The sequence below is a fragment of the Acomys minous genome (genome assembly GCF_964271855.1).
Source record: "Acomys minous genome assembly, chromosome: 19".
NCBI classification, from domain to species: domain Eukaryota; kingdom Metazoa; phylum Chordata; class Mammalia; order Rodentia; family Muridae; genus Acomys; species Acomys minous.
Genome location: NC_140499.1, coordinates 62,784,775 through 62,801,362, shown reverse-complemented (window position 1 = coordinate 62,801,362; position 16,588 = coordinate 62,784,775). Strand labels below are relative to the sequence as shown.

The window sequence follows — 16,588 nt, the reverse complement described above, 5'->3', positions numbered from 1 at the left end:
AAAACAATAACAACACAAAAAGCAAGAAAACAAGCTAACAGAGGGCTAGGGGTGTGGCTGCTCCCAATTCACCTAATATGTGCAAGATCTTAGGTTAATCCTCAATACTGTAAGAATTAATTGAACTAGTTAACCTTAGCAGCTGTGACAGTTAACTAGGGTAAAGAGGTCAAATGTTTAGCACGCGCATACTATCAGCCCCAGCGAAAAGACAAACTCTAGGAGTTGCATGGGGGAAACTGGGAGCTGGAGCCCCAGCAGCCACCTACCTTATTTCAAATCTGTGTATTTTTCACTCATCAACTCTGTATTTAGTGAGCACCTACTTAGGGAAAGATCTATTGCTGTGCCGCACAAGGCCATGCTGGGTCAACACTAGAGGCACGAAATTACATAGCACTAGAATGCTGTCGGATATTTGAAGATGAATCACGTTCCCGATCTTCAAAGTGCCCATAATTTTCATGTTTTTACCTCAGGCAAAGATAATTTTCCAGAGCCGGGCAGTGGTGGCGTACGCCTTTAATCCCAGAATTTGGGAGCCAGAGGCAGGTGGATCCTTGAGGCAGGTGGATCCCTGTGAGTTCGAGGCCAGCCTGGTCTACAAAGTAAGGCCAGGACAGCCAAGGCTACACAGAGAGACCTTGTGTCGAAAAAGAAAAAAAAGAAAAAGAAAATCATAGTAGTGTATAAAAAAATAATAATAAGCATCTGTGTTTCAAGGAAGCTTTATTTGGGGACAGTGGCATTCTGCCTGGCCCAGCGCAGCAGGCCCTGCTGACCCCCAGTCCCGACAGGCAGGCTTTACTTCTTCCGCATCTCCAGGGCCTTTTCCTTCCTGATTTCCTTAGCCAGTTCCCCAATCAATCTCCAATACTCGTTGAACTTGAGCTCCGAGTCCTGGTTCACGTCCAAGCTCTTCATCTTCTCGTCCAGGGAGCCCATGTCCTAAGATGTAAAAGGGAACGGTTAGGAACTAGGACTCCTGAGGCAGGAAGACAGGGAAGAACTGTCGGGTGCCTTCCTTCAGACAGCACCGACACCTGCTCCTGAAGGAGGAGACCATGGTCGCACTGCCTGGAGGTCCCGTATCCAAGGGACAGCGGCGACCTAGCTATCGCTGATCTAGGCCACTCTCCTCCTCCACAGGGCACTACTGCCACCGCTGCTCATCGGCAACATCCTAATGCCTTGTCAGTTTAGTCACCACCCGGTAGGGCAGAGGAATAGCAAAAATACCAGGTTATCTGGTTTTCTAGGGTGCTCTTGAGAAAGTGTCTCATGGCTATGAAACCAGCGGATTCTGTAAGCCTGTCTTCATGGGGAAAGGATTTGTTGCCAGATAAACAATTACAGCATAAACGTCATTGCTGGGCAACCGGTGGATGTCGGAGTGAAGGATGCCTCTCAGGAGTTTCAGTCTCAACACTGGGGGGGGGGGGGGGAGAGGGGTTTTGGGGTTTTGCTTTTTAGCTTTATTCATTTTATTTTATGTGTATGAGCATTCTGCCAACATGTGGCGTGTACACGTAGCACAGATGTGCCGGGTGCCCACAGAAGTCAGAAAGGAAGATATCTGAACACGAGTTAAGCTGCCACTTGGGTGCTGGGAACCAAACCCGGGTCTAGCTCCCACGCTCAGTATTTGAGTCAACGTTTGGACAAAGGCAAAGATCTGCCAAACAAATCTCCAGATGACAAACTCATTGGACGGCACCTCCACTACCAGCGGGAGGGAAGAGTGGCCGTGCGAACAGCCAGCTTTAGGGCCTTGTTCCCAGCGTTATGAGATTACACTATGTTTTGTGTCATTTGATCCTCAAGATCTGCTAGCACGGCGGCCCCCCTCAGTGGCTCAAGGACCTTGTCTACCTTGTTCAGCACCATACTTTCACTGTCAAGTACACAGCTGAAGTTTGCTCACCAAGACAGAATAGGTCTTCAACAAATACAGGTTAAATAAACACACCACCAGGGCTGGAGAGATGGCTCAGAGGTTAAGAGCACTGCCTGCTCTTCCAGCAACCACATGGTGGCTCACAGCCTAATAAGATCTGGTGCCCTCTTCTGGTCTGCAGGTGTACATGCAGACAGAGCACTGTATATGTAATAATTAAATATATCTTTTTTAAAATAGGAAAGAAGAAGAACTAAAACAGACCATCCAGGCAATAAGAAAGACACGATGACAAGTCTGCCTAGCGGATGAGAAATGTAAACCTCAGAAAGATCAGATACTGGTGTCAAGCACAGACAAATAGCTGGAATCTGTATTTGAGTCCAGGTTTCTTTTTCTCTTTGTACTATTTTATTTTGTTTTGTTTTGTTTTAATATATGGCTATTTTGCACCATGTGTGTGCCTGGTGCCTGCTGAGGCCAGAAGAGGGTTTGGATCCCCTTGAACTGAGGTACAGACAGTGATGAGTCATCATGGGGCAATGGAGCTAAATCCTGGTCCTTTGGAAGGGCAGCCAGTACATTTAACCATTAAGCCAAACCCAAGCTTGCTTGCTTTTTTTTCGAGACAGGGTTTCTCTGTGTAGCCTTTGCTGTCCTAGGCTCACTTTGTAGACCAGGTTGGCCTTGAACTCACAGTGATCCGCCTGCCTCTGCCTCCCAAGTGCTGGGACTAAAGGCATGCGCCACCACGCCACGGCTTTTTCTTTTTCTTTTTCTTTTTAAAATGTATTTACTATGTATACAGTGCTCTGCCTGCAGAGCCAGAAGAGGGCACCACATCTAGTTATAGATGCTTGTGAGTCACCATGTGGTTGCTGGGAATTGAACTCAGGACCTCTGGAAGAGCAGCCAGTGCTCTTAACCTCTAAGCCATCTCTCCAGGACCAAATCTAAGTTTTTCTATATCATGGCTTTCACTGGGCGTGCACCTCAGCCATGCCTGGTAGTGCAGAACAGTAATCTCAACTACCCAAGAGACAAAGGCCGGAGGATTCAGAGTTCAAGGCCTACAGGTCAATTTAATGGCAGTCTCTTTCAAAATTTTTTTAAAGGCTAAGGATTTGGCTGAGCCCTGGGGAGCCTAACATGCACGAGGCCCTGGCTTCAGTCTCTAATACCATACACACAAAACTATTATTAACAGGTAAACTTGTATAGTGGCACATGCTTGTAATTCCAGCACTTGGAAGGTAGAGGCAGGAGGATCAGGATCAAGATTATTCATGGCTCTATAGCAAATCTGAGGCCAGCCTGGGATATATATGGAAACTATGTCTCAAAGAAAATTTAATTGCTTTTAGTTATAAGAATAATAACAGAGAGCCAGGCACGGTGGCGCACCTTTATAATTCCAGCACTGGAGGAGACAGAGGCAGTTGGATCTCTGTGAGTTCGAAGCTAGCCTGGTCTACAAAACAAGTCCAAGACAGCCAAGGATACACAGAGAAACCCTCTCTTGGGGGGGAAAAAATCTCTCTCTTCATACTAAGCACAGAAAATTACTTTGGATTCTACCTGATTTTGTTTTGTTTTTCTGACAAAGACTCACTATATGGCCCAAGCTAGCCCTGAGTTCTGCCTCCTCTTGCCCCCTTCTTCAAGTGCTGAGTCTAAACGGAAGTTCCCAGGAAGAAAGCCACACTCCTGTTAAAGATTCTACAGGGCTGACTGTAAAAGAAACTTTTGTTATCATGGCTCAACTGTTGTCTGGGAGGCTCACTGCCTCTGTCTGCTAACCTAGGCCTAGTCCTGGAAGCTTCTAGCCTCCATACAATCGGTTTAGAATGTTTTCAACCTCTGAGACTTACTGCTTAACAAGCTCACCCCCTCTCCTTCTTTCTGAGCTCTGCGCTGGCTGGTTCAACTCAGCTGTTCTGACTTAAACTCTTCTCCCAGCTGATTTATTCAATCTGGCTCCTCTCTCAGCCCAGAATTGCTCTGCTTGGCCTCAAACTAACTCAGCAGTCTGCTCTAATCTTCCTGGCTTCTCCTCACTTTCTGGCCCGTTCCATCTTCACCTGGATTCCCTTGCTGCAAACCCATCTCTCTATTACTGTCCTGGTAAAACTGCTTCCTCTTCCTGTAAAACTACCTCTTAAGTAGCTTCCCTTTCCTCTCTCCTGAGATGTGGGCAGGTCCTATTCTGTCAAATCTTCTCTGATCCAGAACTTTTTCTGCCACTCAATTAGACATCACTTTAAAACATGGGTGTTTCCTTCTACAAACTAACTTTTTTGTTTTGTTTTGTTTTTTGTTTTTTCGAGACAGGGTTTCTCTATGTAGCCTTGGCTGTCCTGGACTCGCTTTGTAGACCAGGCTGGCCTCGAACTCACAGCAATCTGCCTGCCTTTGCCTCCCGAGTGCTGGGATTAAACGTGTGCGCCACCACACCCGGCCCCAAACTAATTTTTGGTTAGGGATTAAAGGCATGTGCCACCAGGTCTGGACCTAAGCTTTTCTTTACCTGATACCTGCTCATATTTGGCCCAGAATAAACTCTCTCTTATTCTCTTTGAAAGCTGCTTTGCAATGATGTGGAATGCCAGTCATGCGCTACCATGCCTGCTGTCAACACAGAACACTTTCTGGGTTGGTTGCCTCTTGGACAGGGTCTCATGTACTCTAAGCTGGTCTTCAACCCGCCGGGTAGCCGAGGATGACGCTGAAGTCCTAATCCTCCTGCCTCCACCTCTCAAGTGCTGGGAGCACAGGTGTCCACCACCCAGCCCCGCTTCAACACGGAACACTACTACAGCAGATGTGTGCAGGCGTGCATACCAAGCAGTCCTCCAGCAGACACTGAGTGTTACAGCCTCAGCTTCCTTACAGGTATACTTTGTTTGTTTGTTTGCTTGTTGTTTTGGTTTTTCGAGGCAAGGTTTCTTGTGTTAGCCTTAGCTGTCCTGGAACTCACCCTGTAGAGCAGGCTGGCCTCGAACTCAGAGAAATCTGCCTGCCTCTGCCTTCCAACTGCTGGGATTAAAGGTGTTATGCCACCACCACCCGACTAACAAGTATATTTTATTATGAACTTATTAAATGAAAGTATCTCCCTTACAACCCGGACTGCCCTAAACAGGAGGGAAAGGAGATGAAGGAAAAGAGAATGAAACCTTCTGGGCGTCAGTTCCTGGGAAAGATTCTCCTGGCCTAGTGAGCAGGATTCCGCAGACCAGCAATTCCACCAAAGTTGCTGCTGGAACCTGGAGCAACTGGAACCCGGAGCCTCAGCCCAAGCCCGAAGCCTTCCCTGGAGCGGTTCTCTCTAGGAGCATCTCAAAGTGGACCGATGAACAGTCAAACAATCCAAGACCCAAAAAAGCCCACCCTCCTGTTTGGGGCATATGTGTATGTATGTGGGGGGGGTGTGCATGTGCATGTGCTGGTGCGTGTGTGTGTGTGTGTGTGTGTGTGTGTGTGTGTGTGTGCGTGTGTGTGTATCCTCTCAGAGTTTTTACTAGGATGTTTTTCAGATGGCAAAAACCAAGACCCCCAAGAAATGGTTTGTCTTCTAGTGGATAAACATCACCTGCTATCTCACAAGTCTGCTCCTCATCCCACACTTGGGATCAAAACAAAAACATGTTTCTCCCCACTACAGAGTGTTCTGGATTTTGGTCCAGTTCTGACACTCTCTACTTAAAGTACACATCTTGGCAAGACTCAGTTTTTTGCCTTAAATGTAATCAATGGGATTCTAATTCAAATATTTATTGGGCACTTTTTAACATAATAAAATGAAGTGAGCCAGATGTACTGTAAGTGCTTGTCATCGGGGCTGGAGAGATGGCTCAGTGGTTAAGAGTACCACTTGCTCTTCCAAAGGACCCAGGTTCAATTCTCAGCACCCATATGGCAGCTCACGATTGTCTGTAACTCCAGCACACATAAATTAAATAAAATATTTTTTAAATACTTGTCATCTCCTTCAGATGGGAGGCCAAGAAAAAAGGACTACTGTGAATTCAAGGCCAGCTTGTGACCGTGAGTTTCAGATCAGCCAAAGCTACACAATGATACCCTGTCTTAAAAGATCTAAAAATTAAATAAATAATTAAAATGAAAGTTCTCCTTGAAAACTAACACAAACCTGTTGGTGGTAATGAATGCCTTTAATCCCAACCCTGGGGAGGCAGAGGCAGATGGAGCTCTGTGAGTTCAGGGACTAGCCTGATCTACGAAGTGAGTTCAGGATAGCCAAGGCTACACAGAGAAACCCTGTCTTGAGAAACCAAAAATGAAGAAAAATAAGCAGTCAAGAGATCCTGGTGACATCAAGAGACAACTAAAGATCCTGGTGACGTCAAGACTCTCATGCCTGAATCCTGACTAACGCTGAGGAGGCCAAAACTAGAGACTACAGTGACTTCAAGGCTACCTTAAGTTACATATTTTTTAAATTTTTTAAATGTTTTTGGTTTTTTGAGACAGGGATAGTCTTGGGTGTCTTGGAACTCAATCTGTAACCAGGTTGACCTTGAACTCAGAGACCTGCCTTCCTCTGCCAGATTAAAGGCATGAGTGTGCCACCATGCCCAGCAAGACTTATTTTCAATTTCCAGCACCCACATAGCAGTTCACAACCACCTGATCTGATGTCTTCTTCTGGTTTCCATGGGCACCAAGTACACAAATGAAGCACAGAGACACACATGCAGGCAAAACACCCATATACAGAAAGTGAAAGTGAAAGTGGGGGGGGATAATCTACATCGTGTTGCTACTGGTGGCACACACCTGCAATCTCAGCACTTATGAAATAGCAGCACAAGTTTGAGGCCATCCTTAGCTACGTGAGACATACACACACACAATCTAGGAGCTGGGTGGGGTGGCACAATCCCACACTTTGAGAAGCTGCAGCAGGGTAGGCCAGCCTTGACTACATAGCAAGTTCTGGGTCAACCAGGACTATATAGTGAGACCCTGTCTCAAAAAGGAGGGAAAAAAAATCACACTTTCTTTTTTGTTGTTGTTGTTTTTCCAGACAGGGTTTCTCTGTGTAGCCCTAACTGTCCTGGAACTCGCTCTATAGACCAGAGTGGCCTCAAATTCAGAAATCTGCCTGCCTCTGCTTCCCGAATACTGGGCTTCAAGGCGTGCAGCACCACCATGCCCAGCCGTCTTCATATAGTCCTATGTGCCTGTGAATGTTCACAAGTGATGTAAAATAAACTGCTAGCAAACCAAAATAGCATGAAAACTCAGACTCAATAAATTAGAAGCCCCCCATTAACTTCTGTAGAATGAGCCCCCCTATTGAGGGGATATTCTTAGGGAGTAGAAAGTAGTCATAGATGTTCCTCATACGCCTGGGTAGACTTAGAGTATAGACCACTATGACTTTATGTACTGCTTGTTGAGAAAGGGTCTCCCTAAGGTGGCTTCAAATTCCTGATCCCTCTCCCTCAACCTCCTGAGTGCTGGGGTTACGGATGGACAGGCATGCGCCCCCAAATCTTGCAGTTGTATCTTTGTTAAGCCTCCTTTAGTTCTTATTATGTCTGTAAATCTCCTGGAATCCACCTCTGGGCCCAGTAAAATGTTGGGAAAATGAGACTAGAGAGACACAGGCAGACTCAAGTAAATAACATTGCTTAGCAGAAGCATTGGGCCCAATAATAACACCAACATAGCATCTTTGCTCATCTAGTTTTACACACACACACACACACACACACACACACACACACACACACACACGCACACACCTCTACCAGAGGCAGGGAAACACAGAACCACCCACACGTGCAGCCGCCCGTCACATTGTCTACTCAGTGTCATCACCTGTCATACATAGAAAATCTCGCTCCCTAGAGACCTCTACCAACCTTGAGCAAATGAGGCAGCTGCTGGGTGACCAGTTCCTTAAACTCATTGATGCACAGGCTGCCTTTCCGTCCTTCCCGCCCCGCAAAGGTGAAGAAAGTAGTGACCACGGTCTCAATGGCCGCCTCCAGCTCAGTCAGGGGCTCTGCTGCCATTAGTACGCCAAAGCAGGGGTTGATGTCCTCACAGACTGACCTGACAGGGACGAGACCAGGAGAGTCAGGGATCCGAGAATGGGGCCAGTGGCTGCCTCAAAGGGTCAGCGCGGCAACGATGAAAGGGCCCAGAACAGACACTAGGACTTCAGTGTAGGTTCACTTCCGAAAAATCTTTTTCTCTGACGCTCATGTCCTACGTGTCCTCTTTGAGTGTCTGTCCTAAGGATGCCTCTGTAGTAGTGGTCTCTCTTGGGGCAATCGCTCTATCTGTGAGGATCTTTCTACAGAGTTCTCTGAGTGTGGTAGCATCCTGTGTGGGGTCTGTATTCTAGCGGCCCTTTCTTTTTGTCACTCCCTGTCATAGGGTCAGGAGACGGGGGTCTCCACCCTCCCACATACTGGCTACTGTCCCTGAGAGAGAAGCCTAGGGTTGGCAAAGGCCCAGCCGAGGTCAGGGTGGCTCAATCGGGACAGACCCATCTTCTCCGCGCCATACCCTACCTCTGCTAAGGGGGTTGGCGGCTGCTCAGCACAGGAATACACCGACCCTCCCGTCTCCTCTCTATGGTTGACAAGGTCTAGAAAGGGATTCTTCAGACTCTTCAAGCCCCCCACAACCTACCAAGTGTTTGGCCTGGCCACCAGGCCCCTCGGGGGTGCAGGAAGAAGCCTGCCTGCTCGCCCGGCACTTACGGCACTTACGCCCAGCCTTCCACACACTCCTGCAAGGACCCTGCCTGCTCTCCTAAAGCCACTTCCTGAATCTCTGCCTGAATCCGCTTGGAAGGAGGAACCCGGGAGCCGATATAGAAAAAAGGGTCTCCAGGCTCTCTGTAGAATCAGGAAGAGTAACTCACCTCGAGACAAGGAGAAGGGATGCAGCTTCTGCAGCTGGAGCCTCGAGGCTGAAGTTTTTATAAGCACCAGCAAACGGGAGAGCCACTCCCAAGTCCCAAGTGTCAAGTTTCCGCCTCCGCTGATTCGGAAAAGAGGGACCGCCCCTGCTGTCACTAGCCATCCCATTACAGCGCCCCGCGCCCCGGACAGAGCCTGCTCAAGAGAGACCGTGGGGTCCCATCCCTCCTTCTCAATTATGGGGCGGGGCGGGGGGGGGGAGGCGGGAGCTACTCAGGAGTCTATGTCAGAGAGGCTGCTGTTTGTAAAAATTAAAAAGCAAAAATCAAAAAACACTTGGGGAATTCAGCACTGGGAAGTGCCCATGTGAGAGCCTACAGTTCAAGGGCACTCGGAGAGCCCAGGCTGAGGCCCCCATAGTAGAACTGAAATTGGGGAATTGAAGTTGAGTTGCGCGACAGAAGCCCCTCACGGAGGCGCCCTCCTGGACAGAATTCCTCCCTTCCCGTGCTCAGCCCGCGCCACAGCACCCTTCCCAGGACTTCTCTTCCCACCTCCTCCCTGCTGGCCTGGGGAGGGGGTGCAACCAAGAACGGAAAGAAACACAGGGCAGCCCGCTCCCGCCCGCCCGGGAGACAGAGGGCGCCTCTGTCCACTCCTGGCCCCTAGCCCTTCGGGTGTCGCTTGTTAAGGGGTGGAGCCGTCGGGGAGGAGGGTCTGCAGGGAAGGACAGCTAAAGCCCAGGTCTCCCCACACCGCTCCTGGGGCCACATTTGCCGCCTGCCCATCGGCTCAGAACGTGCTCCCACCTCAGGCCAAGGCCAACCGTGAGTATCCTACGCTGCCTAGGATAGACAGGCACCTGGCTTAGCCAGTCTGGAGGAAAGGGGGCCTCAGAAGGACCCCCAAGAGCCCTGAAAAGGGCTACTGTGGTGCTGCAAGGGACTGGGAGCAATCAGTCAAGGGAAAGCACAGTTGGGGTCTAGAGGAAACGAAGTTTGAAAAGTCATGAGAGGAGGTGAGTGAAGGTCAGAGAGCTGGGAGATTGGTGAGCGAGGACGCCACGCAGCTTCCCGGCTACCAGGTCCTCCTGCACAGAGCCCTGCGCCTCCTGTCAGGCATCCCCGTCTCTAGGTGTGGGGAGAGGCGGGATACAGCCCTGCTCCTTGCCGGTAAGAATAAGAAAGGATAGTCCTGCCCCTCTCCAGCCGCAGTCTCTGCCTTCTCAAGAACCAGATCCCAGAGAATTGTAGGAGCAGCAGAGCTCAGGCCTTGTGATACCATGAAGAAGGGGGCCTGTGCGGCAGTGTGCCCTGTCACATCGCTGCCTTCCCACCTTCCCAAGACCTCTTCTCTATCCCTTTACTCAACCCTGACCGCCCCCCCCAATTCTCTCTCCCCTAATTTTTCACTCTTTGTTTTCCCACTGCTCCACCCCTGCCCCCCCCCACACACACACACATAAAATTCCAGGCGGCTAGAGGGCTCAGGCAACCTCCAGGTGCCCCCCCTCCCAGATGAGACTGGTAACCGAGCCACCCAAATTCCTCCCCTGAGCGCCCCCTTATCCCTTTGATCAGGCCGGCTTGGGTTCTCTCTCCCCTCCTTCTCTGTGACAACTGCTTCTTGTGACTGGAGTTCAGGTGACAGTCACAAGGGCTCCATTGAAGAGCTGGGGTGTCATCTAATCAGAACCCATTGTCCAGGTACAGCCAGTGGTGAGGAAGGACGAGGACACCTGAGCTGAGACACCTGAGCTGCCTTCAGGCTGTGGGAGGCATGACCGTCCCGGGGCCAAAGGGCTGAGACCGAGCTTGGCAGTGTCCTCTCAGCCGACCTCTCCATTCTTCTGCACTCACCCAGCCCCTTGAGCTCAGATGACCTTAGCATTCAGCCCTTTATCTAAACCCGAACCAGCCCCATCCTGCTCCCACTGGAGCTACTGAAACAGGGCTGGCCTGAGGCAGGGATGGACAGCGGCAGGGACAAGGCCTTCAGGTTAGCTTCCTCCCAGGAAACCCCCCAGACATCCCCCTCTCCCTGCCTTCTACCTGAGGAACAGGGATGGCTCTGCAGAGAAGAAGCCTGCAGCAGGAGTACGGGAAGTGTACCCCCAGAGAGAGGGGAGCCAGGCATGGTGGCTCAGACCAGGAATCCCAGCGCAGGGAGGAGGGGCTGCCACAGGTGGAGGGCCAGCCTGAGCTAGTTCCAGGATAGCCAAGGCTATAGAATGTGAGCCTGTTATAAATAAATAAACCCCAAAGCCAGAAAGATGGAGATATAGCCAAAAAGACTTGGGCTTAACCCTCGGTGCCTAAAGAGGAAAAGCTATGCTGCTGACAGGAAGCCCAGGAACAGTGAGACTCCCCTCCCCAGTAACTCTTGCCCCCCCCAACCTGCCCCCCAACCCCCACTGCCACTCCTCCATCAGCTCACCAAAGGTACCAGACTTCCTCCTGGGGTGGGCATTGGAGACCTCAGTCCACTTAACTACCAACAGCATGGCATGCCTGTGGCAGGCCTGGAAGGTAAAAATAGAGCTAGAAGCCTGCCTGGTTCTGTGTCCACCCATGCCTGACACCACCCTCAAGTATCTGCCCAGGCAGCCAGGAGCCGGCACCGCGTGTCTTTTACAAGCTTCTGAAGACAATCCGATTCCTATTGCTTCCTTTCCATGCCCACCCCTGACTCCCTCTGACTGGGGGATGACAGAGGGGTCCAGGACACTGGACTAGACTTAGGTGGGCTGTGGCTTCTCCCACACTGCAAAATCCCAGTGAAACATAAAGTACAATGGGGGAGGAGGGTCCCATCTCGAGGCTACTTGCGCTGTGAAACCAGGGCCAGGTGTGAGGATTCCCCTTACCCAGACCCCGGCTGTGCTGAACCTGCTTTACAGTTCATGTCCATCCTTGTGGGGGTGGGTAGGTGTGCTGCTGAAATGGGCTCCGAGCTGGAGACTGCCATGGAGACCCTCATCAATGTGTTCCACGCCCATTCGGGCAAGGAAGGGGACAGATACAAGCTGAGCAAGAAGGAGCTGAAAGACCTGCTGCAAACTGAACTCTCCGGCTTCCTGGATGTAAGTGGAGGGTTGAGGTACAGGGGGGAGGAAGCGGGTGGGTGCCCCTGCCATGTCCCTGCCTCACCCCTGGCTCAGCCCAACCATCCTCCTCTTCCAGTCTTAACTAGACTTTCCAGGCTCCCTAACTCCTCCCTGGAAAAGCCAAAATGCCCTAGTGTACCGAGCACCTGTTACTACTGGGCTCTGCGCCCTAACCACAGCCTCGAGTGGAGTCATGAACAGCAGAACACAGGAGACGGCACTCAGTCCTAGCACTCGGAAGTAGAGACAGGAGGGTCAGGAATTCAAAGCCAGCCTAGGCTATGTGAGATCTTGTTTAAAAATAAATACATTTAAAAATGAACAAATAAATCAACCACAAAGCCGAGCATGGAAGCTCCCATGTAATGCCTGACACTTGTGAGGCTGAGGCAGAAGAATGACCATGCATTTGAGGCCACCCTGGACTACATAATGACTTCCTGGGCGGCCAGGGCTACAAACTGAGACTGTCTTTTTTTTTTTTTTTAAGGACTAGTGAGATAGCTCAGCAGGTAAAGGAACTTGCCACCAAGTGTGACAACCTAAGTTTGGACCCACATAGTGAAAAGAGAAAATGGACCCCCACAAGCTGTCCCCTTGTCTCCACAAAAGCACCTTGGTATGGGCATGACCACCCATATACACACAGATATAAAGAACTTTTTTTTTTTCTTTTGAGACATGGTCTTACTGTGTGGTTCTGGCTGTCCGGCAACTTAGTATGTAGACCAGGTTAGCCTTGAACTCACTGAGATTCCTCTGCCTCTGCCTCCCAAGTGCTAGGATAAAAGGCATGGGCTACTTTACTTACCCAGTGAACTTTTTTTTTCTTTAGACAAAGGTTTTACCAGTTTTGCCTGGCCTAGATCTAACTACACAAACCAGGCTGGCCTTAAACTCACAGAGATCAACCTGCCTCTACCTCCAAAATGCTAGTGCACCACCATACCCATGAGAATTTTTTTTAGTTTTTGTTTTTGTTTTGTGAGACAAGGTTTCTCTTTATAGCCCTGGCTGTCCTGGGCTCACTTTGTAGACCAGGCTGGCCTCGAACTCACAGAGATCCACCTCCCTCTGCCTCCGAGGACTGGGATTAAAGGTGTGTGCCAGCACCCAAGAAAACTTTTTAAAAAAGTAGGCCTGGAAGCCGGTGGTGGTGACATAGCGCACACCTTTAATCCCAGCGCTCGGGAGGCAGAAGCAGACAGATCTCTGAGACTGAGGCCAGTCTGGTCTACAAGGACAGCCAGGGCTACGCAGAGAAACCCTTCTCAATAATAATAAATAAGCAAATAAAAAGTAAAGCCATGAACTCAAATACAGAACCTTAGCAAGGGCCTACAAAGAGTTGAGGTTAGTCCTGAGGTCACATAGCTTCCCCACCAGGGTGATGTTTGAGCCATGGGTGTCCACTGGAAGACTGGGGGTAAATTAAGACACTGTAGGAGGCGTCCACATGAGAAGAAGGCTGGGAGGAAGGATGGAAAGGGTGCCCAGTAGCTTCATTTGACTGGAGGATGCAGAGAGGTAGGAACAGATGCTCACAGGGACCACATGCAACCCTCGAGAACCTTTGCTAGGCTTCACTCAAGCTGTGGCCCTGCGAAGGTTTGCTGCTGCCTAACTTTTGCTTATGCCCCAACTCTCAATTTGTTTCTTCCCTATAATGGGAGCAGTGGGAACAGCTCGCACATTATTTGCACTAGGGTTAAAGAAGACAGGCTTGGTGCCACTCACCTGTAATGTTGGCACTGACAGTGCAGACCCAAGAAGACCTCAGGATCTAGACCAGCCTGGGTCACACGGCAAAAACTGGGGTTGCTCATTTTTGAGACAGGGTTTCACGTAGTAGACCAGGCTGACCTTGAACTCTTAGATCTGCATCTCTCCCCCACTGAGTGCTGGGACTAAAGGCATCTGCCACTGTACCCTAGAATGTATGTGAGTGGTTTTGGTTGTTTTTAGTTTAGTTTTAAGACTTATTTATGCTGGGCGTGGTGGCACACACCTTTAATCCCAGCACTCGGGAGGCGGAGGCAGGTGGATCTCTGTGAGTTCAAGGCTAGCCTGGTCTACAAAGTAAGTCCAGGACAGCCAAGGCTACACAGAGAAACCCTGTCTCAGGGGGGAAAAGAACAAAAACAAAAAAAACAAAAAGGATTTTTTTATGTAGATGAGCACACTGTGTTCATGCACACCAGAAGAGGGCACCAGATCTCATTATAGATAGTTGTGAGGCAGCATGTGGTTGCTGGGAATTGAACTCAGGACCTCTGGAGGAGCAGTCAATGCTCTTAACTGCTGAGCCATCTCTCCAGCCTTTTGTTTGTTTGTTTGGTTTTGGTTTTGGTTGGTTGGTTGGTTGGTTGGTTTTAGTTTTTTTGAGACAGAGTTTCTCTGTGAAGCCCTGGCTGTCCTGGCCTCGCTTTGTAGACCAGGCTGGCCTGGAACTCACAGAGATCCACCTGCCTCTGTCTCTGAGTGCTGGGATTAAAGTCCTGCGCCACCACGCCCCGCTTTTGTGTGCATGTGTTTAATTAAATGAAACAAAGCATGCAGTCCTTGTCACATAGTAGAAAATCAGGTACGTCAGCTGATGCTAATATTCACTCTGCTTGGTTCTGCAGGCAACGGGAGCGCACCAGTCTTTAGGGCTGCAGACGATTCCCGTAATTAAATACTAATATTATCCTGTCACTTGCTCATCTCCGCCTCCTCCTCAACCACTACGCTGGCTCTAACAGGTGCAGAAGGACGCAGATGCTGTGGACAAGGTAATGAAGGAGCTGGATGAAAACGGAGACGGGGAGGTGGACTTCCAGGAGTATGTCGTGCTGGTGGCTGCTCTCACCGTGGCTTGTAACAACTTCTTCTGGGAGAACAGCTGAGCACACGGCCCCAGTGAGCGGCGCCCTTGTCTCTCCAACTTCCCCTTTATCCTTCCTTCTCCTCGCCCACCTGCACCTCCCTATGTCCCCATCCTTGCCTAGTCCCAACAAGCACCAAGGGCGCAAGAGCGGCAGTCCAGATCTGCCATTCATCCTAATAAAGGCTTCTCTCTCTCACCGAGTGTCAGCGTCTGTCTCCTTTGGGTTGGATATGTGTGGAGTAAAGAGGGCTCCACTCCCCAACTCCTTGTCTTGGAGACTTTATGCACATTAGATCTTACTTAAGGAACACCCAAGACCCAGAAATGTAAGGGTACAAAGTTCTGGCTGAAATCCAAATATCACTGGTTTCTTGAGGATTTGTATGAGTAATCAGTAATGCCAGCACTTGAAGGATGGGGCAGGAAGACTGAGTTCCAAGCCAGCCCATAGCACATAGTCAGAGCCTGTCTCCAAAACCAGCCATCAAAAACACCAAAGAAGAAAGTTCCAAGGCAGCCCACAGCACATAGTCAAAGCTTGTCTCCAAAACCAGAAAAAAGCCATCAAAAACACCGCAGAAAAAAAGAAAAAATACCAAAGAAAGCTAGACACAGTGGCACATACCATGGTTGTTTAACCTAACACCTGGCAGAGGTACATGTATCTCTGTGAGTTCAAGGCCAGCCTGGTTTACCTAGAGAGTTCCAGGACAGCCAAGGCTACATTATAGAGACCCTGTCTCAATCAAACCAAACAAACAAACAAACAAACAAAAAAACTGAAATTTTTTTCCAGCCTTCATGCAATGTTTACTGATGTCCCACCATTGCTTGGCATTATATAAGAGCTGGGAATAGAAACACTAGTGAGCAAAGTAAGTGAGACCCCTGCCCTCAGCTATGGTAAATCCAGCAAGGAAAATGACCACTAAGCAGCCTCCAGTCATCACAAACTGCTAGGAAGTATGAGCACATGGGGCAGGGGAAACCGAAAGTGTTCATCCCTCAAACACCTGAGCCCTTTATTTTGTCTCCAGCCATAAGAAAAAAATACCCTGAGCTGGGAGCGGTGGTGCACACCTTTAATCCCCAGTGCTCAGGAGGCAGAGGCCAGATTGGTGTACAGAAAGAGTTCCAGGACAGCAAGGGCTACACAGAGAAACCCTGTTTCAGAAAACAAAAGAGTGAAAGGAAAAAAGAAAACACACCAAAGCCAGGCTTTAGAGCCATTTACAGTTCTGAACACAGGCACTGAGGGTTGGGGGGAAGGGGGATTTAGTCAGTGGGTTCAGTACGCAGCATAGTGTGAGAGGGGGCCCTAACTAGGTGTGGCGGGGTACACCTTTAATACCAGCCCCCTAACACAGAGGCAGGAGGATCTTTGAGAGTTCAACGGATAGCCTGGGCTCCATGGTGAGATATCCTGTGGCTTATCTTGGTTGTCAACTTTGACTACATTTTTTTTCTTTAGGCTTTCTTTTTTTTTTTTTTTTTTTTTTTTTTTGGTTTTTCGAGACAGGGTTTCTCTGTGTAGCCTTGGCTGTCCTGGACTCTCTTTGTGGACCAGGCTGGCCTCGAACTCACAGCAATCCGCCTGCCTCTGCCTCCCGAGTGCTGGGATTAAAGGCGTGCGCCACCACGCCCGGCGTTCTTTAGGCTTTCTAAAAAGGGTTTCTCTGTGTAGCCCTGGCTGTCCTAGACATGCTTTGTATACCAGGCTGGCCTCAAACTCCCAGAGATCCATCTGCCTAAGCCTCCCCTCACCCCAGTGCTGGGATTAAAGGTGTGTGCCACCACACCAGGCTTCCTTA

General features: G+C 49.6%; 2 protein-coding genes across 2 annotated transcripts; one reads left to right on the top strand and one right to left on the bottom strand.

The window, feature by feature from the left end:
- Nucleotides 1-712: 712 nt before the first annotated feature.
- On the bottom strand, nucleotides 713-8,941 carry S100A13 (S100 calcium binding protein A13). The gene is made up of 3 exons (XM_084769176.1): nucleotides 8,805-8,941; nucleotides 7,792-7,984; nucleotides 713-948 (listed from the first exon to the last, which is right to left on the bottom strand). The coding sequence occupies exons 2-3, from the start codon at nucleotides 7,942-7,944 to the stop codon at nucleotides 805-807; spliced, it is 297 nt and encodes a 98-aa protein (XP_084625302.1). The 5' UTR covers nucleotides 7,945-7,984; nucleotides 8,805-8,941; the 3' UTR covers nucleotides 713-804.
- A 513-nt stretch (nucleotides 8,942-9,454) lies between these two features.
- S100A1 (S100 calcium binding protein A1) lies at nucleotides 9,455-14,973 on the top strand. The gene is made up of 3 exons (XM_084769181.1): nucleotides 9,455-9,629; nucleotides 11,731-11,884; nucleotides 14,653-14,973. The coding sequence occupies exons 2-3, from the start codon at nucleotides 11,744-11,746 to the stop codon at nucleotides 14,794-14,796; spliced, it is 285 nt and encodes a 94-aa protein (XP_084625307.1). The 5' UTR covers nucleotides 9,455-9,629; nucleotides 11,731-11,743; the 3' UTR covers nucleotides 14,797-14,973.
- The last annotated feature ends 1,615 nt before the right edge of the window (nucleotides 14,974-16,588 follow it).

Excerpts from the sequence above, each read along its gene's own strand:
- S100A13 (XM_084769176.1), bottom strand. The coding sequence starts at position 7,944 with ATGGCAGCAGAGCCCCTGACTGAGCTGGAGGCGGCCATTGAGACCGTG. Across the intron at positions 949-7,791 it reads AGCTGCCTCATTTGCTCAAG|GACATGGGCTCCCTGGACGA; the intron begins GTTGGTAGAGGT and ends TTTACATCTTAG.
- S100A1 (XM_084769181.1), top strand. The coding sequence starts at position 11,744 with ATGGGCTCCGAGCTGGAGACTGCCATGGAGACCCTCATCAATGTGTTC. Across the intron at positions 11,885-14,652 it reads AACTCTCCGGCTTCCTGGAT|GTGCAGAAGGACGCAGATGC; the intron begins GTAAGTGGAGGG and ends TGGCTCTAACAG.